Source organism: Vulpes lagopus, chromosome 4 (assembly GCF_018345385.1).
Source record: "Vulpes lagopus strain Blue_001 chromosome 4, ASM1834538v1, whole genome shotgun sequence".
Lineage (NCBI taxonomy): Eukaryota > Metazoa > Chordata > Mammalia > Carnivora > Canidae > Vulpes > Vulpes lagopus.
The window spans coordinates 15,252,178-15,278,132 of record NC_054827.1 but is presented as its reverse complement, the minus strand read 5'-3'; the positions used below and the strand labels follow the sequence as shown (position 1 = coordinate 15,278,132).

The following is a 25,955-nucleotide window of genomic DNA, read 5'->3' as shown; positions in this document are numbered from 1 at the left end:
GCTTCATGGAGCCAGTTGCTGGGTTTTCGGTAATGGCAGAGACTCAGAAAACTATAGTCGCTGAGAGAAGGGGAGTCCCTGTGAGGAACTGCGTGGAGGGAAAGGACACGCTGTACGTTTAGGTGAACCCTTTAGGCTGCACTGGAGTAGAGGAGTCCTACCAAGAAAGGGGGGCTGGGGGCAAATCAGAGGCTCGGACTGGACACTGCAGGCAGTGGGGTGGCACCGAGTATTTGCAAGCCTGGTTGTCACCGTCCAGGGGTGGGTCCCCGTGCGAGGAGGGCAGACCTGCGCCAGGCCCGGACTGGGGGCTGCAGGGGCCTGGCCTGAAGGGAGGAGGCCGTGGTGCCCGTGGGCTGTGGCTGGGCACCCCGGATCCAGGGGGCCGGCCGCGTGAGGCTGTGAGCTGGCCCTGGGAGAGGCCCGGCCTCTGCTCTTCCGTGGGGCGGTTGGTGGCAGACGGCACGTGTAAGGAAAAGCTTTCAGCCAGTATTTGGAGATTTTACTCCAGAAACCTGAAAGCTGGAACTACAGATAATGGCACAGGCCTCTGGAGAGGATTCTGGAGGCAGTGGGGCAGTGAGGTAAATGTGAGCAACCGAGGGAAAGCCGGCCGCACCTCCGCCCACACACAGGGAGCTGCCTGGAGAGGTCCCAAAATCTGGAAGTGAATTGAAAGGACATTGGCGATAATAGAGTGTCGTTCCAGAACAATAACAGGTAAAGCTAAGACCAGAGGAATTGGGGAGACGGTGATGAGCTCAAGTCTCAGTTCCTTCATTCCTGTTGTGACCTGTTACTTTTGAGCAAGGACTTTGCAGGAGGCTTAGGGAGCCACCGCTGTTAGGCTAGCAGTTGCTGCACTGCTGGCCGAAGAGCACGTAGTGTTGGTTACTGACGTGCTTGTCCGCACCTTCAGCGTGCGGATGTCTAGTGCGATGGTGTGTCGTGTGTCCCAGGCATTGCCCTTGCCTGTTGGAGCGTCTTGCAGGGCTTACTCTGCAGAACATACTCTGGGATTGAACCGGCTTTCTGGCTTCTTCCAACTCTCCTACTGGAGGAGGGAGCTTAACAGGGGGAGCTTAACTACCCTAGGACAGAATGCGCCTCACTCGATGCCACGGCCTTTGTACAGGGGGTCACGAAGAACCGTCCTGAGGGGTTTAGACAGTTGGCTACTTTGAGTGATGGGGGAGGCTGATGCGGAGTGTCTGGTGTTGAAGATGAGTAAGCCCTCGGGGGTGGAAAGCATCTTCCCTCAGCTTTTGGCTCACAGTCCTCTTTGGGTCTTAGAGAAACTTGCCAACCCTGTTACTGCAAAAGCAACAGCCTTTGAGCTCTGCCAACACTTTTCTCATTATATTATCTCTTTTATGACTTCCGTTAATCGGTTTTAAAGTTAGAAAGCTTTAATGGAATGAGTATGTTTCAAGAGGCATCAGGGAATCTAACCACCATCGCTAACTTTTCCTGTTGAGCGAATATGTCCCATCCTGTAGGTACTTGCAGTGTGCTTGTTTGTAGGCTGGGGAGTTGCCCACGTGCGAGACAGAGCAAGTGAGGACGGGTACTCAGATCTGCCCTTCCGGGCCTGTTCTTGGGCCTTGTGAGGTGGACATGTGTTCTCTCTGTCTTGTGTCCGAAAAGATTTCAGGTTACACACTCACAGTTCAGGCGTCTGATAACGGCAGTCCACCCAGGGTCAACACAACCACCGTGAACATCGACGTGTCAGACGTCAACGACAATGCTCCCGTCTTCTCCAAGGGAAACTACAGTGTGATTATCCAGGTAATCTTGGGGTGCTGACGGTGTTCCTCCAACACATCCCTTTTGAAACGAGTTCTTCTGTTGGCCTCAGTTGTTCATTTGAAGTACCTATCTTTTCCAAAGATTACTTTTTAGGAAAATGAGAAGAGTAAATAAAATTAGTCCATCAATACTAAGAGCTGAGCATTTTCAAGATAACAGCCAAGCTTTTCTCTCTTCTTTTTGTGCTTTTTAAGATTCTCACTAGCTTGATCCTTAATCTTATTTTCTGCTGTCCTGTATTTGAGAAGCATCAGAGTATCTAATTCACCTCCTCCCTCGTCTCCCCTGCTCCTACTCCATCTTTCTTGCGCTTCTGCTCCCCATGCATCCTTTCTTATACATCCCTTCCCCTCTGGTCTCCGAACCCCTGCCTTTCCCTTCACCCCTTTCTCTTCTCCATTTCCCTTCACCTCTTTCTCTTCGCCACCAACACCACCACCACCACCAGCAGCAGCTCCTCTTCTCTCTCTTCCTGCCAAATGGAGCAGCAACCAGGCCTTGTTTTTAGTATACTTCATGTTCTAGAAAACTTGCCTGTGTCTGCTACCACATAGCTTTAGTTTTGTTGAAAATCGTGGGTTTTTTGTTTTTCGTTTTTTTTTGACCCTCCAGGAAAATAAGCCTGTGGGCTTCAGTGTACTGCAGCTGATCGTGACCGACAAGGACTCCTCTCATAATGGCCCGCCCTTCTTTTTCACCATTGTGAGTGGGAATGATGATGGAGCATTTGACGTTAACCAGCAGGGGGTCCTCCTGACGTCAGGGACCATAAAGAGGAAAGTGAAAGATCGTTATCTACTGCATGTTAAGGTACGAAAGTCCTTGTGATGTTATTGTGGATTCCTGGAGGAGCGTTCCTTTGGCGGCTGTCTTCTTGTATGTGAATAGCTTACTTTCATGAGAAAACAAAATGAATAGAACTGTCTTGTTTGTTTGTTTGCCACACCTTTGTTTTTATCCCAGGGCACTGTGAGGGGGCTGATTTATTCATTGGGTTACTTGATCATACACATTGGTGGAGCTGACCTTCCTTATGAATTAGCAAAAGGGCCACGAGGAAGTATTTATCCTTTTCCTTGATAGGAAATAAGAAATGGAGAAATAAGTAATAATCGGTCATTTTTTAAAGTGTGAATAACGTAAATATATTTTTATTAAGAAGTTGTAAACAGGGATGCCCGGGTGGCTCAGTGGTTGAGCGTCCACCTTCGGCTCCAGTCGTGATCCCAGGCTCCTGGGATCGAGTCCCATATTATTGGGCTCCCCACAGGGAGCGTGTTTCTCCCTCTACCTGTGTCTCTGCCTCTCTATGTCTCTCATGAACAAAGAAATAAAATAAAATAAATCTTTTAAAAATAAAGAAGTTGTAAACAATGACATAGACAAAGCTTGTTTTGTTTCATTTCCTCCTAGGTGGCAGATAATGGAAAGCCTCAGTTGTCATCTCTGACCTATATTGACATTAAGGTCATTGAGGAGAGCATCTACCCACCCGCAATCTTACCACTAGAAATTTTCATTACTGCTTTTGGAGAGGAATACTCAGGGGGTGTCATTGGGAAGATTCATGCAACAGACCAAGACGTGTATGACACTTTAAGCTACAGTCTCGATCCCCAGATGGACAAGCTCTTCTCTGTTTCCAGCACAGGGGGCAAGCTGATAGCACACAAAAAACTAGACATAGGGCAGTACCTTCTCAACATCAGCGTCACCGATGGGAAGTTTACAACGGTGGCGGACATCACAGTGCACATCCGACAGATAACACAGGAGATGCTGAACCACACCATTGCCATCCGCTTTGCCAATCTCACTCCGGAGGAGTTTGTTGGCGACTACTGGCGCAACTTCCAGCGAGCCTTACGGAACATCTTGGGTGCAAGGAGGAACGACATACAGATTGTTAGTTTGCAGCCCTCTGAACCTCATCCACATCTGGATGTCTTACTCTTTGTAGAGAAATCAGGTGGTGCCCACGTTTCAACAAAACAGCTCCTGCACAAGATTAATTCTTCCGTGACCGACATTGAGGAAATCATTGGTGTTAGGATCTTGGATGTATTCCAGAAGCTGTGTGCAGGACTGGATTGCCCATGGAAATTCTGTGACGAGAAGGTAACCGTGGATGAAAACGTTATGTCCACGCATAGCACGGCCAGACTGAGTTTCGTGACTCCGCGCCACCACAGAACAGCTGTGTGTCTCTGCACAGGTAACACACATGAGTATCCGATAGTAGGTGGCACAGATCACTTCATGTACAGCCTCTAAAGGCTACACAGTAACGAAATAATGATCATTTTCTTGAAATTTCTGTTAATTAGTTTCCGCCCCCTTCTCTCTCTCTCTTTTTTTTTTTTTTTTTTTTAAACAGAGGGAAGATGCCCCCTTGTCCATCACGGATGTGAAGACAGTCCATGCCCAGAGGGATCTGAGTGCATCACTGACCCCGGAGAGGACAGATACACCTGCGTCTGCCCGGGGGGCCGGTTCGGTCAGTGCCCAGGTAAGAGTTCAGTAAGGAAGCGTGCTTCTATTTCTAAAAGTCGCTTTCAGTGTTTCTTGCCATCGTTTTCTTTATTGGGGTTGACAGGTACTGTAAAGTGTATTCCTTACAGGTCAAGCATACAAATGATTGAGGAGCCGTAGTAACTTTTCCTTCCTCTTACATGTAATAACACCCCCGAGTTACGAGGGAGGCTCTTCTTCTCTGATCGTGCTCATATCAACATGTGGTCCCATATGTACACATTTGGTGTGCTTTTTTTCTCACATTCTTCAAAAAGTTACCACATCTCACAGTCTGCTTGCTTTTACTGTGGCTTACTGTATGTTGTGGGCATCTTCCCACATCCACGCACGGAAGCCTCATGCTTTTGAGTGTGGCTGTACCTTAGTTTATTTGACATTTTCCTTGTTTATAGAGCTCGAGCTTGTAAAGATGTTTGCTTGTGTTAAAAATGAATCCTTGTCTACAGTTAATCACGGTGAGGTGCTCAGGAATGGACAGAGTTGTTGAATTATAGTGTGGTACTCCTGAAACTCATACAACATTGTTAGTTATACTTCAATTTTTTATTTTTTTTAAAGATTCTATTTTATTTTTTCATGAGAGACAGAGAAGCAGAGACACAGGCAGAGGGAGAAGCAGGCTCTGTGCAGGGAGCCCGATGCGGGACTCGATCCCAGGTCTCCAGGATCACGCCCTGGGCTGAAGGCAGCATTAAACCGCTGAGCCACTGGGGCTGCCCTCAATTAATTAATTAATTTTATTTTGTTTTATTTTATTTTACTTATTTCATTTATTTCATTTCATTTCATTTTTTAAAAGATTTTATTTATTTGAGAAACAGAGGCAGAGATACAGGCAGAGGGAGAAGCAGGCTCCATGCAGGGAGCCCGACATGGGACTCGATCCTGGGTCCCCAGAATCCCGCCCTGGGCTGAAGGCAGCGCTAAACCGCTGAGCCACTGGGGCTGCTCTCAATTTTTTTTTTTAAAGTACTTTTTATACGTAATAGTCTTATTGGTGCTTTTATTTTATAGTATAATTTATTTCTAAACTAGGATTTGTAGCATCAGATTAACTACATTTTTAAATATACCATTATGTTAGTTTCCCCAGAAAGTTACACCAGTTCCCTTGCAGTCGTGTGTGGTGGTCTCACTCCCCATTCTCTTGCCAATGTAAGGCTTTCAATTAAAAAATAAATTCCCCATCCAGCAGGCATGAAATGCTATCTAGTTACTTTAGTTTGCATTTTTCCAGATTCTTGTGAAAGTCTTATTTATTCCTACTAGCACTCCCTCTCTTGGATTGGCCTGTTTGTATTCTTTGCTTGCTTGTCGGGGTTATTTGTCTGTTTCTTGTCTTCTGTATGTAGAACATTCCGTGTGTTCTGTGAGCGTGAACATTATCTCCATCCCACTGTGTAGTACTGATGTTTTGATTAGTTTACAGTATCTCTTGTCATTTTGAAATTTAATTTTTGTCAGTTCTGTATAACTTTACATACCATTTCCACCTCTGGAGAGTGATACTATTTTCAACATTTTTGGAGACTGGGGATTATATCTTCCTTGAAAAGTTTCCCCAAACCACCTGAAACTGTAAATATTTTTCTCAATTGTCTTCTCATTTTGTATTGAACATTTTTATATTTAGGTATTTCGTTGTTTTAGAATTCATTTCTCTCTGATACAGGAGTCTAATTTTCTTCCAAAAGGAAATCCAGTTATGCTTTCCTTTTTATTGAAGCAAATAGACATTTTCCATTGAATTGGATTTCATAATGTTTTAACCTTAAATAAAAATGTGCGTCAGTGTTGGGGGAAAATCTCACTTTTACAGATATGCTTCAACTTGGTTCTGATTTATGTTTTCTTCTTTGTGATTCACAGGGAGTTCATCTGTAACATTTACTGGAAACAGCTTTGTGAAATACCGTCTAATGGAAAATGAAAACAAATTGGAGATGAAACTGACCATGAGGCTCAGAACATACTCGGCGCATGCAGTTGTGATGTACGCACGTGGGACCGACTACAGCATCTTGGAGGTATATTTTTGTACTTGAAGACTTTAAAAACACAAAATACCATTTTATATTCACATTGTCCATTTTTGAAAACAAAATTAAGGGAAATGGTTTTATTCCACATTTTAAATAGCTCCTTGGTACCTCTCTTAAGTTTAAGACTTTTGGGTTAAAGAGCTCTTTTTTTCTCTGCAGTAGCATAGAAATGCTACTGTTCCTCACGTTTTTAGGTCATGTGACATTAACATTCAAACTCTAAAAATTGGTATTACATCTTATTAATTAATGTTATAGGGAGTTTATAGAAAGCATTCACAAGTGCTTGTAAGTGGTAATGATCTTTTTTTCAATTCATGATTCACTTTTGATTGTACCTGATAATATATTTTTGGTGGTTTTTCAGTTAACAGTTAATGGTTGGTGAATCCCATGATGCTTTTTGGATGTGCATTTGGCACTTTTCTCAGGCTGTGTGCAGTGATCAGATGAGCATGTGTGCTGTGGTGCCTAAATGCACAGCCTCTCCTTCAGCAGCTAAACATACCTCTCCTTTAGATGTGTGATCAGAGTTCAGAACGGAAGGTTCTGAGAGAGTAATGTGAATGGTAATTGTTGTTATCACAGATTCATAACGGAAGGCTACAGTACAAATTTGACTGTGGCAGCGGCCCCGGAATTGTGTCCGTTCAGAGCATTCAGGTCAATGATGGGCTGTGGCATGCAGTGTCTCTGGAAGTGAATGGAAACTACGCTAGGCTGGTTCTGGACCAGGTCCACACTGCATCAGGCACAGCCCCTGGGACTCTGAAAACCCTAAACCTGGACAACCATGTGTTTTTCGGTGGCCATATCCGTCAGCAAGGCACGAGGCATGGAAGAAGCGCCCAAGTCGGTAACGGTTTCAGGGGCTGTATGGACTCCATTTATTTGAATGGGCAGGAGCTCCCCTTAAATAACAAACCAAGAAGCTACGCTCACGTTGAAGAATGGGTGGACGTCTCTCCTGGGTGCTTGCTAACAGCTACGGAAGACTGCTCCAGCAGCCCTTGCCAGAACGGAGGCATCTGCCATCCATCACCTACAGGAGGTAGGCTTCGTGTTAGTCATCTTCAAAGCGTTTTGTGGCTAGACACGTGAAGTTCCTCAGGTCTTTTCGTTTTTTCCTTCGCAGCCAGATGGTGTCAGATACTTTGGTCAGTATTGGAATTGAGGGGTCCCAGGGCAGGGCTTGACTCAGGATGCTTCCCCACAGCCAGGCTGGAGGGGGCGGGTTTTCACAGGCCGAGCTTCTGTAGACACACAGCAGGTGCTTTGATAGGATTTATGTCCAGACACTTGTCATTCCGCACCGGGAACCACGGGCAATCCACAGCCAACTCTGCTTCTTGGTCCTTAATCATTTTTGCACATCCTTCCAACCACGTAGACGTTGGCCCAGTGGGACTCAGAATTGTACACTTAGTCCTTCTTGGTGCCTGCTTTGACCTGCTGGCTCAGCACCTAGGGGCTGCTGGTTTTGCTATAAATGCCATATGGTTTCCCAGAATGCCTTGAACCCTCCTGAGGTGTCGCCAGTCCTATCCTTGAAGCCTTAGCATAGGAGAGTTTTCGTTTTTTGTAACCTGGCCCCGTTTGTTCCCATACCAGTAATAGGTGTTAGGAAAGGACAGTCATGCTACCTGATAAATAGAGCAAAATGAGAATAGCACATCAGAGGGATTTCAAAGGATTCGGCTTTTTCTTAACTTTCTTTGGGAAGTATTTGTGATATTGCATGCAAAGAACAGGACAGGTTATCCCCACAGTAATACTCCGCATGGAAGTCGTACTGTGCTCGTATCACATGTCCAAGGTGGGCCAGCGAGGACGCTGTCCTCCTTGACTCCCTCAGGGGTGAGGCTAAAGGAAGCTACCATGAGGAGGACGGGGATGTGACAGCCACATACTGGCTTGTCGAGTTTCTAGCTCACAGGGTCACGTCGTTGGCCAAAGAAAGAAACTTGGACAGCCGTGCCCAACTTCAGAGAGAGCAGGAAAGTGCAGTCCTGCCATCTTCCCCAAAGACAGACACTGGGAAAAGGTCTACCCCGTGCTCTGTCCCATGTCACACAGTCTTTGCAAGAGTCTGACATTCTTTATGCTCCTTTGGACAAATATGATAATCCCTTTTCCTTGATGGTTGCTCGTGGTCTTCCGAGGGCTTTTTACATTATGATCTCAGCCTTCAAAAGTGTGTGAGCTGCAAATAAATTAGGCTGTTCAGTAGTAAGTATTGTCAGTCTGCAAGGTCGCTCAAATAAAGGACTGTTTTTCCCTGCTCTCTCAGCTTGGCCCAGTAACCTCACATAAATTATGACTAACTAAAGCTAATTAGGAGTTCTTTCTGCAGCTCGTTGTGTTTTGGTTATACCAACAGTGGGAGTTCTATCTTATTGATTCTGACAACATTTTATCCAGAGGGAATGGGAATCTTACTAACTTCTACGGGTCTCAGAGAATTAAGACTTCTCTCTCTCTCTCTCATTTTATTTGAGACTGAGCACAAGCTGGGGGTCAGGGGAGAAGCAGATTCCCTGCTGAGCGGAGAACCCAATGTGGGGCTTGATCCCAGGACCCTGGCATCACGATCTGAGCCTAAGGCAGATGCTTAACCAACTGAGCCACCCAGGCACCCCCTAATGCTTCTTTTAAAAGTAAAAACCAGGGGATCCCTGGGTGGCGCAGCGGTTTGGCGCCTGCCTTTGGCCCAGGGCGCGATCCTGGAGACCCGGGATCGAATCCCACATCGGGCTCCCGGTGTATGGAGCCTGCTTCTCCCTCCGCCTGTGTCTCTGCCTCTCTCTCTCTCTCTCTCTGTGACTATCATAAATAAATAAAAATTTAAAAAAAATAAAAATAAAAAAAATAAAAGTAAAAACCAATATACTAAGATACATTTCTTGCGTTGTTGAATGATTGGACTTTTTTATTCCCTTTTGCTCATGCAGGTTATTACTGCAAATGCAGTGCCTTGTTCATAGGGACGTACTGTGAGCTGAGCGTCAACCCCTGCTCCTCCAACCCATGCCTTTATGGTGGCACCTGCATCGTGGACAATGGAGACTTTGTGTGCCAATGCCGAGGATTATATACCGGTCAGAGGTGGGTGTGGTTCTCTTAATTGTCAAAATGACAGAATGAAAGTTCTGAAAGTGCCTACTGTTTTTATATATATAGGATTACATCTACTTGTTCTCTGTCGTGCGGTATTTATTTGCATTCAAAGTGTGAGGCTAATGCATATTTCCTTCTCCTCCTCCAGGTGCCAGCTGAGCCCATACTGCAAAGATGAGCCCTGTAAAAATGGTGGAACATGTTTTGATAGTTTGGATGGTGCTGTCTGTCAGTGTGATTCGGGTTTCAGGGGAGAAAGGTAAGTGGCTTCATCCAAAATTTGTATTTGCACCTCGCTTTCGTGTCCCATCAATTCACAGATGCAATCGAACTTTATTAATTTGGGTGACATGGCTTTAGAATTTCATGTTCCCCACCCTTAGGTCCTTGTAGAATTTATCCTTTCACTCTTTAAAGTACTGAGCAGTAAATACAATATAGGGCTTGAAAATATCTATTTCTAATTCAGAGATTAAACTTATAAACAGGCAGTACATGTTTATTAAGGCAGACACACATGGAGTTGTCACCTGTCTTTTGAGGCAGGATGCCAATGACCTCTCCATAATACGCTGTAACGAACATTTACGTAGCCATCTAGCAACGCTTTTCAACTCTTGGCCTCTTTTATAATCCCTGGCATAATGCTAAGAGGTGATGGTTGTTTTCTAGGGGAGGAAAATGAGGCACAGAGGTGCTTGCTGGCCCACTGAAAGAGGCAGGTTTTTTTTAGCTCCCAGATGGCTTTTCACTAGCTCAGTTTAAAAAAGTTACTCTGTGCATGTTATTTGTAAGTGCCTCGTGCCTCACTGAAGCGTTCGCTATCAGTCTTGCGTGAAGGCTCTGAGTGTGAGCTGCGTGCAGGTATCTGCATGGCTTTTGCTTCAGCGGTGGTCAGAGTCTTCAATTTTGCCATCAGTCATGTGGTCTTAGTTCATAAGCTGACTTTCCTAATTCTAGTCAGTTAACACTAAATATATTTGACAGAGGGGTCTTAGACTTCCGGTGGCAGTTGGTATGGGGGAAGGTCAATAGATACGTTTTATTAAAGGAGGGAAGCTCTGAAAAGCGTCAGGCACCCATATGGAAAGGCAGAGGGGACGGGGTGGCCTGCAAATGTTTGACAGGTGAGGAGGGGCTGTGGGAGGCTTTTAGCAGGAGAAACATTTTAAAATGGAACAGTTTTCTAGCCTTTCACATGTTTTTACAGAAGTGTCCTATTTCCAAACAGGAACATTTTCTTAGAAATTGAAGCTAGCCTATCAGAAGTGTTTTCACCGTACTGTGTATCAAAATGCAGGTTCTTGGGGCGCCTGGGTGGCTCATTCAGTTAAACATTTGCCTTTGGCTCAGGTCATGATCCCGGGGTCCTGGGGTTGAGCCCCACGTCCGGCTCCCTGTGCAGCCGGGAGTCTGCTTCTCCTTCTCCTCCCGACCTGTGCTCTGTCTTGCATGCTCTCTCCCTCTCTCTCTCTCTCTCAAATAAAGTCTTTAAAAAATGCACATTCTAAACAAAGAGAATCAGAAACAAACTGCATACTTAGCCTGTGAATTTGGTTTGCTCATCTGTGACATCCCAGAAAAGTTCAGTATGGCTTGCCATAATGTTTATCTCCCAGATGTACCAAGTATAGACTCATGTGATTAACGTACTCCACGAAAGGTGTTTTTTTCCCCCCACTTGTTGTAATTATTGTCATCTTTGGTAGTGGGTTTCCAGTGGTCCCATGTGTTGTTTGGGGTTCGTCCTTGGGCGCTGACCTATGGGGACCCGCATGGCCAGCGCCTGTCCTCATTCTTGGCAGGTGTCAGAGTGACGTCGACGAGTGTGCCGCCAGCCCCTGCCGCAACGGGGCGCTGTGTGAGAACACGCACGGCTCCTACCACTGCAACTGCAGCCAGGACTACAGGGGCCGACACTGTGAGGACGCCACGCCCAATCAGTACGTGTCGACCCCGTGGAACATCGGGCTGGGCGAAGGCATAGGCATTCTCGTCTTCATCGTGGGGATATTTTTGCTGGTGATGGTGTTTGTCCTCTGCCGCAAGATGAGGAGTCGGAAGAAGCAGCAGCAGGCTACACCTGAGGACAAGCACTTGGGCCCCGCCACCGCGTTCCTGCAGAGACCGTATTTCGATTCAAAGCTCAACAAGAACATTTACTCCGACATCCCCCCCCAGGTGCCCGTCCGTCCCATCTCCTACACTCCAAGCATTCCAAGCGACTCCAGGAACAACCTGGACCGCAATTCCTTCGAAGGATCTGCCATCCCAGAGCACCCGGAATTCAGCACCTTCAACCCCGAGTCTGGGCACGGACACCGCAAGGCCGTGGCCGTCTGCAGCGTGGCCCCGAACCTGCCTCCTCCGCCCCCTTCCAACTCCCCTTCGGACAGCGACTCCATCCAGAAGCCCAGCTGGGACTTCGACTATGACAGTAAGACCGGCTCTTTGCCTCTGAGTAAAACGTCATTGAGCCCAGCGGTGCCCTTAAACATTCTGCTTGAGCTTCCGGTGGTCCCAATGCAGTGCTGGGACTCTGCCAGGGGTGAATAGGCTCCGGTGGTCCCAGTCCAGTGCTGGGACTCTGGCCGGGGTCAGTAGGCTCCAACCCCAGGGCCCTTTGGTGTGATGTGAAAAACCTGCCCTGGCTGAGTGCTGTGGCTGTGATGTTACACCAAGCAGGGGATGGGTCTCTCCTGAATATTAATATGAACAGGACTACACTCATTTCATTGTTGTAGTGGATATGGCTTCTCAACTAGGAGTTTGGGGGCTTTTTATGCCAAAGAAATTAGGATTTTTTAAAAGAATATGGGCAGAAGTGGTCATATTTTTAGTAGTGGCCCAACATGTCCTTCGATGCTTTAAAAATGGCTATAGGTAGTTCTTAGAAGGAACTTCTAATTCCCCATACTAATGATCTCCACAAGTGGGTTTATTGACAACGTCCGTTCTGTGAATTCCTGAGAGTAGTTGCCGGTTTGTAGGTTTCGGTTTTGTTTTTCAGATGCTTCTCCTTTTATCTTTTCATTGTTATCTAGTAAATGAGTCCCAGGCAGTCTTTCGGTGCTGCTTTTGGTGCTAGCAGTGAACAAAACCAGAGGCCCTGCCCTCATGGTGCTGACCGTTGTCATCTCTTCCTTTTAGCTAAAGTAGTGGATCTCGATCCCTGTCTCTCCAAGAAGCCTCTGGAGGAAAAGCCTTCCCATCCTTACAGCGCCCGGGAAAGCCTGTCGGAGGTGCAGTCCCTCAGCTCCTTCCAGTCGGAGTCGTGCGATGACAATGGTGAGTAAGCGCTTGCGCTGCTGGCGTGGCGCCGTGTGCGGAACGCGGTAGATGTTTCAGACTGTGTTCACGTCCCACTGGGGACCACCAGTCCACAGCATCTTGTACAACTTGCATGAACATCTGCTTGGGAAAATATTTAAGTGTTCTTATGGGATAGGTATTTGAACTGCAGCAACTTGTCAGAAATAGGGAAGAAAATCTACTATCTTTTCTGATTATTCTTTGCACAACAGTAAATGTTCTAGAGGTTTTATGGGGTTAAAAAAAATGCCTGCAGTATCTTTCTTGAGCCCAGTCATCCCCCACCCCCAACCCCATCCTCATGCACCCCGGGAGGCGATGCGCTGGTCGGAAATGTTCAGCTCTGGTAGCACCTTCACTATGACAAGGTTTTATTTGTCTCTTCCCCTGACTCCCCTGCGGCCCCAGCTCCCATTTGGATCAGAGCGTACTGACTGAGAGCACAGTTTAAGAGCCTGCTAGTAAGTTGGATTATATTTCTAATGAAGAAAGTTGGACAATGGGATCTTTGATGCCAGTTATGTTTCTCTGATTTCCCTAGGTAATGTGCGTTCACGCGCAGCTTCGCCATGTTAGCACATACCAGTAGAGAAAACTGTCAACATTCAATAACAAAATAGTTTTTAGTGGAAATTTTTGAAGGTCAGAATTAGTAAGTTTGACTAATATTTTTTTTGCATAAAAATGTATTGTGTTTAAACATTTCAAATATTTGGTTGAAAGAAATAACCCACCATTACTTCTAAACCCAGAGTAATGTATAGTTCATAAGATATTGCATTGTTTTTCCAGACTAAAGATGGCCATGAGTTTACTCCATTTACTTCTGATTTCAAGCATGTTAGGTGTCAGAACAGGGCATTACTTAGGGACGGAGTATATGAGCATAGCTCTAGCTTATTAAACCAACAGAATTGAATTCTTTCATTAAGTTTAATTTAAAACATTAATGTCAGTTTTCTAAATGCTCTTCATAGATATATTTCAGAGTCCCGTCAGTGTTTTCCTAATTCCTTTCCCTGAAACACCATTCTTCTTACTACTCCTAAATACCATTAAACTGTGGTCACATTAATTATGAAAGTTAATTGCTAGAAATTGCAGTGTGAGGAAGAAAACCTATTCAGTAGTGTTTGTATTGACTGTATTAAGATTCTGGACAAGAATTTTAGTTTTCTGAGGCTTCTATAACAGATGACCACAAATGTGGTGGCTTAAAACAAGATAAATTTATCATCCTGCAGTTCTATAGTTTGGAAACCCAACACGGGTCAGTAGGCTCCCGTGAAGGTGTTAGCAGGGCTACTACTGCCTTTCTGGCAACTGTAGAGGAGCATCTGCTCCCTTACCTTTCCCAGCATCTAGAGGCCATCCTCTGGCAAAGACAGCATTGCCCCTCCTGGCCGGCATGTGTAGCTCCCCACACACACCTAGGAGGGATCTCTGCCCTCTCCAGGACCTGTGTGAATACATTGAGTTCATACGGACCATTCAGGAAAATCTCCCCACCTCAGGATCTTTCATCACATCAGCAAAATAAGCCCCTTTGCCAGGGATGGGGTAACATATTCACAGGCTCCCAGGATTAGATGTGGACATCTCAGAGGGCCACTGTGCTGTCTACCACACGCACACGTGTTTATCTTGGCGTCGAGGCTTTAAAACAATCTGGTACACAAATAAAAGGGAGTTTACCTAGGAAACAGCCAGGCAGACAGTCTGCATTTCTCTGCTGGTATGTTAGGTCTCCAGCTGTTAGCCCGTCTGCAAAATAGATAAGAAATTTGGAGTGGGAGTACACAGAACAGAATTAAAGCCAGTTTTTGTATTTATATTACATATTTTATCTTCTTATGTAACGCTCAATTTTTCTTGGAACGTGCAAATTCATTAAATAAACCCAGAAAATTGGCTTAGCAAGTACTTTACTGTTTAAATGTGAAGTCTTTTGCCCATGAGATGTTAAAATAAGGATTGTTTTGTCATGACTAGATCCGTAAGTGAGAAAACTTAGAGCTAAAAAATTTCTTAAAGTAACCACATTATACTGTAATTTATTCCTTTGATTAATATATATATATATATATATATATATATAGCTTGATTAGAAAATGTCTGAGATCTGTAAGAGCAAGAGTATAGGGGTCAGGCATAATCATATAAAGAATCCTATTGAATGCACTGTTTTCTAACCGAAGATTTTCCTAATTACTCCTTTTGTACCTTTTTACAAGCTTCCATAGTGACTGTAATACACCTTGTCAACGCTGTCGTTGACACGGTGAATGAAGAAGGTATAGTCACAATACGTGTGCTGTGTGTTTGTGTTTAATGTGACTGCCGCTAGAATAGTGTGCTTCTGCCTGTTTGGTGTCTAAAAAAATGATCTGTGGTTTTGAGGGGGTTGACTACTTTTGTGCAGGTGTGTATGTATATTCATAATCCAGATACATTGCAGAAATATTCTTACGTATGTTACGTCTTTGTTATCGTGAACAACAGTACGTAGCGAATGTAAGTAGATCTCAGAGGTGACCCATGGGGTCTTGACAACTTGCCTTTACATGGCACAGTGTTAAGAAGGTTAGAAGTCATCCTAGCTAAAAAAAAATTTTTTTAATTCTCTGCACAGGAATAACATTCACATACAGCTTTTATAATTACCTAAAACCGACTCTTCCCTTCTGGATTTTCCCTGTGATCAAGGATAATGATAGAACATGGTAGAAAGTAATTACTTTCATTATATGGTTTAGTGAAAATTAATACGAAGCTTTATCTCTCTGTTCAAAATTGTATGAAAGGGCATTGATCAACACCTAAAGTTATAGTTACTTTAAATTAAATCAGCCCTTTATTAATGTCTTGAAGTTTTGAGTAATTACATGTAAATCGCACAGCCTGGTAGCTTTTAAACCGTAAATCACCTCGCCAAGGAGGGCTTGTTTAAAAGCCTGATTTACCTTCCTGACAAGTTACTGGTGCCAGGCTCATACCTTGAGAACTGCAGGTATACACCCTCAGGATTACAGAAAGCGTAAGGGATCCTCTCTTTGGGAGGGCATGTATGTAGGTTTTCAGGATTAAGTTGAGTTGGTTTCGGGACAGGATGGGCCAGGCAGTGGTACCAGGGAGTCACACACCCACCTTCTTAGGAACAGGTACTGTGTCTTGGTGAATCAGAAAGTAATCTCTACTTTGTCTAGTGGATTTTAGTTGTATCTTAAATTAGGGATGAGATTTTAAAAAGCAGAACATAAAACCATTATTTCCTGGAATCTCCTTCATTGAAAAATAATAGAAATTGAATTTAAAGTTGAAAATACTGGCTTGAATTTTAAGATTCGAGTTCCCATAGAGTGACAAAGGTGGTCAGTCCTCTCTTGAAAAAGAAACTACATTTTCAGTAGACTTTAAAAACATTTCTATAGGTAGACATTGACTAAATACCGGCTTACTCATTTTTTAGAGCCACTGTGGTCATTACAGTTTTAGCTTCACATTCCTAAAAGAGAACCATCAATCAGATCCTCTCTTTTCCAAATTTCTTCACTACGTGGGTTTTCAGGAACATTGTAGAATGCGTGGAAGGCATTGGTTTTGTTCCGAAAAGCACTGAAGTGACCATATTTGGACCACGATTACTACTTTCCAGGAATAAGAATCATGACAAGAGCTAAGAGTTTGGGCTTGACCTACATTATCTGATTTAATCCTCCTAATAAAGGGATTTCCACTCCCCTTTCAGAGATAAGAACCTGCAGTTTAGCCAGGGTAAGCAGCCTGCCCGGGGGCCGCGTGGCCCTGACTCACATGGCATTTCCATCTCCCTGTGGCGGCCCTGGTGCTGGAGTTCTGTGTAGGAAGTGGAACTTCTGAAGGAGCGAGTGGCCTTGCAGATCTGGGGTGGGGACAGGAGTAAGCGCAGCCCATGTTCCTTCCAGAGAGAGGGGAGCCATGGGAACATCAAGTCACATTCAGAGCAGGCAAAATTTGGAGAGGGGTTCTTCTAGGCATTCACGAGTCCCTGAGTTGGTGACTTTGTCTGAATGTAACGTACATCCGAGGGCTGAAATGTGCTAAAGTATGAGTCTCATGGATCATGTTATAATATTGCTTAGTATCAACGAAGATGCCATGTAAGTCCCTTATCAATTTACATTTGATTAGAGCCTGTAGACTTTAATGACTCCTAACCAGATTATGTGCTTTCAGGTTCAGATGGCCAGGAACAAAAGAAAAGAAAGTAAACTCATATTTGAGTTTCCTGGCAAAGTTCATCATCCCTCTTTCTTCTTCTCCTCCCACGTCCCATTTCATTTGTGCTACGTGCATTTCTCAGCCATTTGGAACTTCCGTAGGTGATGGTTTAGATGCAGGCCCATGGCCGATGGGGCTGGATAAACAGTTCGCGTTGTGTTATGTAATGATCTTGATTGCCTTTTCAGCCATCTTTCTGGTTTAATTATAAATGTTTTCTTTTCTTTCTACTCTGCCACCAAAAGAGTCTTTGGCTGCTCCTGACCTCAGCAAATCAAGAGGTGACTTATGCATGCCAGTTGTTCATTGATACTCACTAAAAAAAAAAAAAAAAAATTGGTAAAGATTTGACCCCAGGGCTGACTTGCTTCACTTGTCTGCTCCGTGGATGCCGCAGTAACTAAGTGCAGAGCTGTGTGTGCGCTGCCTTCTAAACACATGTCGCCCCACCTGTCTGTCGTAATCCCGGGATGGGGGCGGAGGGAAAGGAGGAGCCATCCCCATAGTGGGAGGTTTTTTGTTTTTTTTTGTTTGTTTGTTTGTTTTTTTAATATAGTTGGAAGTTATCCTTTGTCCTCGTAAAAGTAACAAAAACTGTTGTAATCTATCAAAAATTGTGTTCTGTTTTTCAGTGTTTGATTGCATTTTGCTTGGTTTGGAGGCATGCGTTGTTACCTACCAATATTAATGTCATTCGTAGCTTTTTAAATACAGTTTTTAGTATAAACATGACCATAAGGGAATTTTTTAAAATTTCAGCATGTTCAAGATTACTTTTATTATTTTTAAATAGTTGCATTAAGTGTCTTTTTAACGGACCAAACTCCTTCATTGTGTCCTGAGCCCGAACCAGTGGCCTTCTTATAGAGCAGGGGGTTCTGAATGGCAGAGACAAGCTGGAAGGCTGATTGGAATCGCTTGTAGGAAAGTGCATGTCCTTGAGATGCTAGCACACTGCTTCTCCTCAGACTTGTTTCCTTAAATGTTAGATAGTTACGTGGAACTGTAAGTCCACATTTTGAAATAGGGCCTAGTTCAAAGAGGTTGTCAAAACGTGGCTAGTGGGGAGGTCCTCAGTGCGATGGCCAGAGGCCTCCACGTGGATGAACCCGTGGATGCCTGTGCACTTCTGTGTGTTACCCTGAGCTCTTCTGCCTCTTTTGGGAAGAAAGACAATGAAATCTGTTCTCTTTTCTACCAAGGGTATCACTGGGATACGTCGGATTGGATGCCAAGTGTTCCTCTGCCAGATATCCAAGAATTCCCCAATTACGAGGTTATTGATGAACAGACCCCCCTGTACTCAGCAGATCCAAATGCCATCGATACAGACTATTACCCTGGAGGTTACGACATCGAGAGTGACTTTCCACCACCACCGGAAGACTTCCCCGTGCCTGACGAACTACCCCCCTTACCCCCAGAATTCAGCGAACAGTTTGAGTCCATACACCCTCCTAGAGACATGCCCGCCGCAGGTAGTCTGGGTTCTTCATCGAGAAACCGGCAGAGGTTCAACTTGAATCAGTATCTACCCAATTTCTATCCCGTCGATATGTCTGAACCTCAAAAAACAGGCAGTGGTGAGAACAGTACGTGTAGAGAACCCTATGCCCCCTACCCTTCAGGGTATCCGAGAAACTTTGAAGCCCCTACTGTAGAAAACATGCCCATGTCTGTGTACGCCTCCACGGCTTCCTGCTCGGATGTGTCGGCGTGCTGTGAAGTGGAGTCTGAGGTCATGATGAGTGACTACGAGAGTGGAGATGATGGTCACTTTGAAGAGGTGACAGTCCCTCCACTAGAGGCGCAGCAACACACGCAGGTCTGATGCTCAGACTCCCCCCAAAGTGCCTGGACCTTATCGAACCTGGAGATTATTATAGAAATGATCTTCGCATCGTTCTCTGCAGCAGTGCTTATGCGCTTTTTTTTGGTGAGCTAAAACAGGCATGGCTGCACTGAATCACGCACCTCTTGACGAGTTAGCCATTTCCAGTGTCTGAACCTACTGTAATTGGATGATATTTACTTTGGCTGTGCCACTTCGGAACATCTTTTTGCATTGACATTTGTCTGTTCAAGTAATGAAACGAAAATCAGTCTTGTCATCTTGTTAGCATGATTCATGTATTTATATAGATTTGATTATTTTAATTTTCCCTTTTTTTTTTTTTTTTGTAAATTCTATGTACAGATTTGATTTTTTTTTTTTCCCATAGTTTTAACTAGATTTTCAAGATATTTTGTGCATTTGTTTTGGACCGAATTTTGGTGGTGTTAGTGTCATTACCTAGCACCCTGATATTTTAATATAACCAGGGTTTCATTATATGTCCTCTTCCCTTGAAGTGTGACATTTCATTAAGACATTTCAATATAGTCCTTCGTTTCTAGCTGTACATAGGGTGAGGAAAGATCTTCCACATGGACATGTCTTAAATAAGTGGGTGTATTTTAGAATTATAAGCATTTTTCATTACTGGAAAGTGTAACGGGGACCTTCTGCATACCTGTTTAGAACCAAAACCATCATGACACAGTTTTTATAGTGTCTGTATATTTGTGATGCAATGGTCTTGTAAAGGTTTTTACTGAAAAACTACCATTAGCCAGTCTTTCTTACTGACAATAAATTATTAATAAAATACTTTAGCTTTACTGCCTGTTTTTCCTCTGTATTTAGACTCTTCTTCAGGATTCAGTTCTGGATGGATGTAGAGACATTAGCTTTTTGTGGCCTTAAATGTGAAAGGTCCGGTGGCCACACCAGGCGGTACTTACAGATGTCGCCACTAGGTGGCAGTACGTGGCTACCTGACCCTGCTCAGAACGACAGGTATAAATCTAACCCCGCGCTCTTTTATGTGTTTTCCAACTAAAAGTCCAAGAAAGTTTTCCTTTCTACATTTTTTCACTATTGATTGGCTATCATTTAAAGGCTTCGGTGGTCTTCACATATGACTTCTATTGAAAACAAAGTATATAGCATGTCATCTTCTGTAATCACAATCCTGCTTGTGTATGATTTAATGGGACATCGAGAAGCTATTTTCCTTGTGTACTTAAACCACGAAATCCATCCATCTGACAGGTAATTATTATCTATTATGTGCCAGCCACTGTGAGATGAGGGACAAAGAATCATGCGTTCTTAGAACTGCAGAAAGATACTTTTTTCTTTGTTTTAGCAAATGATCCTCTATGCAGAGTTTAACCATCAGAGCTAAAAGACGTATAATGAAAAAAGAGCAAGCTCATACCCTCTGCTATAACCACTTACAACTCTAAGCTGTTTTTCTGTTTCCCGTTCCTATCTTTAGGTCTATATATTTTTCCTGGGGTCACTCACTTTTTTTTTTAAGACTTGCATACTGATTCAGTGTGATGTTTGAAGAAGGCCATGGACCCTAACCCACCTCAATATGGTTATACCGTAACTTTTCTCCTTGTTTTGCTGGTATAAATACTGCTGCACTAAGTGTAGTACATGATGTTTGTTTCCATTTACTTTGCTACGCCCCCTTTTTCTGAAGCAGTTGTTTAATTTTTCCTTTCCTTTTTAAAATCTGTGACTGTTTCATTAATTTATCCAAGACCTATTTTTTGGTCATCTAGCGTATGTTATTCTTCACAAAAAAGACAAAAACCCCCTACCTTGTCCGCTCCCTGTCACGGCACATGCAGAAGATGATATTTTTATGGCACAGTGGTGAGAAGGGGGGATGCTGCTGGAAACCAGAGGTGCCAGCTGCAGGGGGCGATGCCCAGGCTCCTCCCCACCCAGCGGGCTGCAGGGTCGGCGTCTCGGTGTAAGGAAGCTTTGGTAGAGAAAACTGTAGGAAATCTGGCTTTCTCTTCTCTTCTTTGAGTTGGTTTCTGTGAGAAATAAAGTATAGTCAACACTGGATCATCTTCATAAAATTAGCTTGAATTTCTATTCAATTTCCAGTGGCTTCATAGAAACAGAACAGTTAAGTTATGATCTGTAAGACCCAAAAAACGACCCCCAACGCCCACCCACCACCTCCGGTTACAGGTTCCCCTCTGCACTCTCCACCTTCACCCAGCCCAGTGACTCAGCTCAAGTAACTTTCTGAAGGTCAACGTGGGCTGTTCTTTCCCTTTTGCAGACTGGCGTTCTGTGTACTTTCTGATCGCTCTTCATCAAAGGCATTAGGTTCAATTTCAATTAGTGCACCAGCTGAGAGCGAGTTGTTTGTCAGAATTTAATTTCCTCACTAGCAGTTTACTGCCTCTGCTGCAAACAGAATGAGCCACTTGCAAAGAATGACAAGTATTTTTTTCCCCCAAGAAAACCTCTGCTTGTGTGAACACTTGGGGAGTGAATGCACTTGTCACCGTGCTGTTAGCCGGTGTGGCCTTGGAAGAGGCTACGTTTTCAAGTGACACTAGACAGAAAACGAGCATTTGAACGCCAATGTCACTGGGCCCAAAAGATCTTACAAAGAGCTATGAGGGCTGCGGGGTGTCTGTAAGAACAAGGAAGATAAGAGCTCAGTGTCTCTAAACCAGAGCCGTTTAATGCAGTTGTCTCAAGGGCCAAACAAATCCTCATAATGTCTAATGACGATTGCTTCCATTCATTGTAATGTTTGTAGCTACTACTTAAAATTTTTTTAAAGAGAAGGGAGAAGGGAAGAATGTAGGAAGAGGACTGAGTCATCCACCCAGATGGTGGGTCAATCTCCTCATGCCTGTCAAAGACCTTGAAGCAAGGCCCCACTGTCTTGCCAAATACGGATAATTAGCCCATCTGAAAATGAGGGTTGCAAACATTTTTCAGTGATGCTCTTGTGATTTGTGTTCTTAAATTCTTCCCTAAATGAATCCTTTTCTCATCTTTCAAAGGTAAGTATACTTTAAATAGATGCTTTAAGATAGGGTGGAACAAAATTTTACTTACCTTATTAAAAACACATTTCTTTAAACCAAATGTTTCAAATGCACAAAGGTTGAACCCAACTAATAAAGCTCTTACTGGATTGAGATTGTTTCTATGAATTACCTCAGATACTGAGTTTTTACGTCTAATGGGGAATTTCACAAAATTTAAAAATACCCTCAGGTCATTGAAAACTGTGGTCTGACAATTTCTGTGCCATGGTTTTGAGTCACATTGTGGGTCTGGAGATAACCTCACAACGAATGACCGAGTGAAGTTTGTTCTTTACCAGGTTAACAGCAGCAACACACTCCGGTGTCTGCACCTTGCTTTATTCCAAGAGCTTTGCCTTCATAACCCTTAAAACCACACTGTGGGCGAGTCTCTCCTACCATCGTTTGCATTTTATGTAAGAGAAACACATTTGTCTGTGATGATAAGATTGGCAAGTGGTAAAGCCCCATTCGACCTTGGGGGGGGGGGTCCTGATGCCAGAACCCACCCTCCTCACCGAGACCTGGGGCCTCAGAGGCAGATGATGCCCTGCTTCCCCCGGGCGAGGCATTCCAGGACCTGATCAGACTGCAGCCCCCACCCCTCTTCGGGCACTCTGCCACCTAATGCTTCGGTTGAACTCTGTTGGCAGGAGGCTCCTTTTTAAAACCATGGATCCTCAGGGTACACCCGCAAACATCCATGCCTTCAGCATCAGTGGCAGGTAGAGACTGCTGGCTTCTGAGCCACAGGGCTCAGTTCAAGATTGCACCCTGCCACTTCTTAGCTGTGGGATGTTAACCAACCACTTCTATTTAGGTTCCTCACTGACAAAGACGTGTAGCTAATAATTACAGGGGTTATGTGGGATCAAACCAACAATCTGAATGAGTGGTTCTTAGGAGAGCTCATTACATCCCAAACCTTCTGCAATTAGTAACCCTTTAAATCCATCCAGTGACCCTCCTTATCATCCCCACTTTCCAGATCAGGAAACCCAGGCACAAGATAACCACCTGCAGGTAACTCCACAGGTCAGTGTTGAGACTGAAATTCGAAGCCCTGATTCTGGTCTCAAAGCTGCTTCCCCCTGTCCTTTCTGAAATGCCTCTGAAAGGAACCAAACTCCAAGGGCAGAGTCCACACCAGCAATTCTGGCACAAGGTAGGGGGTCACCAAATGCTTTAACTGCTGTTACTCTTTCTCCCCTCCCTGCCCCCCCCAGTCTTCAAAGAAGCCTTTTAACAGTTTATTTTTAAAATGTGTCCTGTGAAAGTTTTTTTTTTTTTTTTCAGAGGAGGGAGGGAGAGACGGAGAGAAGAGAGAGAATCTTAAGAGGTTCCATGCCCAGTGCAGAGCCCGACTGGGGCTCCATCTGGCGGTCCTGAGATCATGACTTGAGCCAAGATCAAGATGCTTGAACGACTGAGCCACTCAGGCACCCCTGAAAGTTGCATTTCCTTAGTGCTTTTACAGAACATGCCACAATTCAAGGAAGTTTCCCAATCTAGTTTAGATTATTTGACTAATTGCCTCTAATCCAGGCCAAAGCTCTTTGGCCATTTGCATCTTGGCTGTGTTCCACTAAATCACTGCATTCCACTTTGGAGACTGGGAGATGTGGGGGCAAGTGAAGTCTCAAGGTGCCCCTTTTGCCATTCATTTATCCAGAAGTTGTTTCTGGGTTTCTGCTCCAGTCAATGAAAGCCAGAAGCATCATGTTTGCCATTCGGTGAATGAACGAGATCAAGTCCCCATTCTGAGGAATGGGATGAGTGTTTAGGGTCAAGTTTACAGGTTACCACCTGTGTCTTATTTTTCTACCTGCTTCATTTAACAAAATAAAAATATACTCTCCATTCACCTGGGATTCAAATAATAATGCTCCTGAGGGTCAGGTGCCCCTTCTCACACTCTGCCTTTGGTCTGCATCCATCCATCCATCCATCCATCCATCCATCCATCTGTTCACTCTCACTCATTTGCTCAGTTCAATTTACTTTCTGGGTTCCATTTAAAAATACTTGTCTACCCTTTGCTATACCCTGCACACATAAAAGTGAACAAAACTTGCTCACGGGTAGTCATTGTGGCCTTTGAGAAAAAAATGTCAGTGTGGTCAAGGGGTGTGTGCTATGCAGCAATATATTGAATAAGAACTGAACTCCCACCTCCTGAAATACTCTAGAATACGTCAAATGCTGAAAGAACAATCACACGTTTGGAGTTAACAGGAAATCAAAGTCAGAAACTCTTCCTAGCGACTTGAGAGTGTTCTGCGTGTTGACTCGAAGCTGAGGCAGCGTGATCTGACTGTCCTGTTTATCTGTAGCACCTCAGCGGTGACAGTATGGGGGGGTGGGGACGAGTTGGGGATGACGTGTCGGTAATTTGCAGTTGAGGACGGCGTAACACAGCTTCTCTCCCCTGTGGGCCTCACGAAAGGAACTGAGCGCAGGGCCTCCTGCTGCGGCCTAGGTGACATGCAGCAGCGCGCGTGCACCCAGCCACGGAGGTGGAGAGGGGACCTCGGCCGTGTCACTGTGAGATCATTTGTCACCCGCGGGGGCATTTGCACCTGCTGAGCGCCCCTCTTAACGAGGGGCCTTCCCCAGCACTTGGCCATTTCAGATGCTTTTTTTTTTTTTTTGGTGCACGGTAGTCCTTTCTGGGTTACTCATGCTCTCACTCACTGCAGTTTCTCACCAGTGCTCAGTCCATATTTGCCCTGAAATCGCTGGGGCGGGGGTGGGGGTGCAGGCCCAGGTCCTGATCCAAGCCCCCTGGAGAACCAGGAGTCCCGCTCAGACCTAATGGACAGACGCCCCTGGAGGGGTGGATGAGGAGGGGAACTCCTGGCTCCCGGCTGGTGCCACGCCAAGGGAGGGCCAAGGCCATCACGTCCTTGACGAGCTTCCAGAGATAGCTATTTTCTTTTTAAGATTTTATTTACTTATTCATGAGAGACAGAGAGAGAGAAAGAGGCAGAGACACAGGCAGAGGGAGGAGCAGGCTCCCCGGGACTCGATCCTGGGACCCGGGGATCATGACCTGAGCCGCAGGCAGATGCTCAGAGATCTCTTTAAACAGGAAGAGTCTTCATGACCATCTGCCATGGGGAATGCTGCTTGTGCATTTGCTCCTTCACGCCCATTTTATCACCTTGTATTTGAGTACAGCAGGCAATATTCAAAGCTCTATCTTTGATTATCGCACCTGCCCCCTAGATGACAGGGGGAAAAAAATAGGTGTTTTAAGGCATTTCATGCTTGTGTTAATTTTCCCGAGGGGTGGCAAGTAAATTTTGAAGAAATGAATGAGGCAATTGCTCTCCTTGCCTTGGGCAAGAGAGGCCTCTCCAGCCCCTTTGCGCAGACACAGGAGCTCCCTGTCTTTCCCAGGTAACATTACTCCCTTCCCTGAACATTTGACAATGAGATTTCCCTCTTTTTCAAATGGCACCACACCCATTTTTTCTGCCTATCTCAATCCTTGCATATGCCTCCAATTAGGGGGAAAGTTTCCTTAACTTCTTTTTAGTTTTATGCAGCTTTTCACTTCATCCCTGCTACTAGAAATTTTATAACACACTGTAGAACTTGATGATAAATCAACTGGCATTTTTCTACCTTCCTTGCTTCCTAAAGACCCAAGAAACACAGAGAATGGTGCCTTAGACTATCAGTACCCCTGGGGTCCACCCGGGAGGCCACTGAGTTGGAAGAGAAGTCTTAGGACTTTCTGGCCAAACCAGCCCCTCGCCAATTCCAAGTCCAGTTCTCATACAAGCACTTCCCTTTCCTTTAACTCTACTGATTCCAGCTGAAATCATGGGGTACATTTATTTTATAACCGCTTGCCATGTAGTTGCATGTAGTTACTACTTCTGTCATGTATTGTTACATGTATCCCCAAGAAATACTTCAACTATTCCAAATATTCCTTGAGCTATTATTCATTTTCTTTTACAAGCAATA

The 25,955-nt window shown here is 44.7% G+C and overlaps 1 protein-coding gene across 6 annotated transcripts in view; it reads left to right on the top strand.

Annotated features, from left to right (window-relative positions):
* The window catches only part of FAT1 (FAT atypical cadherin 1), a 128,176-nt gene extending 108,448 nt beyond the window's left edge, over positions 1–19,728 (top strand). For 5 of the 6 annotated variants that reach the window (XM_041753844.1, XM_041753846.1, XM_041753848.1 and 2 more), the window contains exons 17-28: positions 1,648–1,791; positions 2,425–2,622; positions 3,226–4,027; positions 4,190–4,321; positions 6,217–6,374; positions 6,978–7,440; positions 9,341–9,494; positions 9,655–9,765; positions 11,312–11,943; positions 12,657–12,794; positions 17,324–17,359; positions 18,281–19,728. In XM_041753844.1, the coding sequence (XP_041609778.1) occupies positions 1,648–1,791; positions 2,425–2,622; positions 3,226–4,027; positions 4,190–4,321; positions 6,217–6,374; positions 6,978–7,440; positions 9,341–9,494; positions 9,655–9,765; positions 11,312–11,943; positions 12,657–12,794; positions 17,324–17,359; positions 18,281–18,909 (3,597 nt within the window). In that variant the 3' untranslated portion in view covers positions 18,910–19,728. The remainder of the gene's footprint in view (positions 1–1,647; positions 1,792–2,424; positions 2,623–3,225; positions 4,028–4,189; positions 4,322–6,216; positions 6,375–6,977; positions 7,441–9,340; positions 9,495–9,654; positions 9,766–11,311; positions 11,944–12,656; positions 12,795–17,323; positions 17,360–18,280) is intronic. The other variant, XM_041753850.1, reaches the window with a different exon arrangement.
* Positions 19,729–25,955: the final 6,227 nt, after the last annotated feature.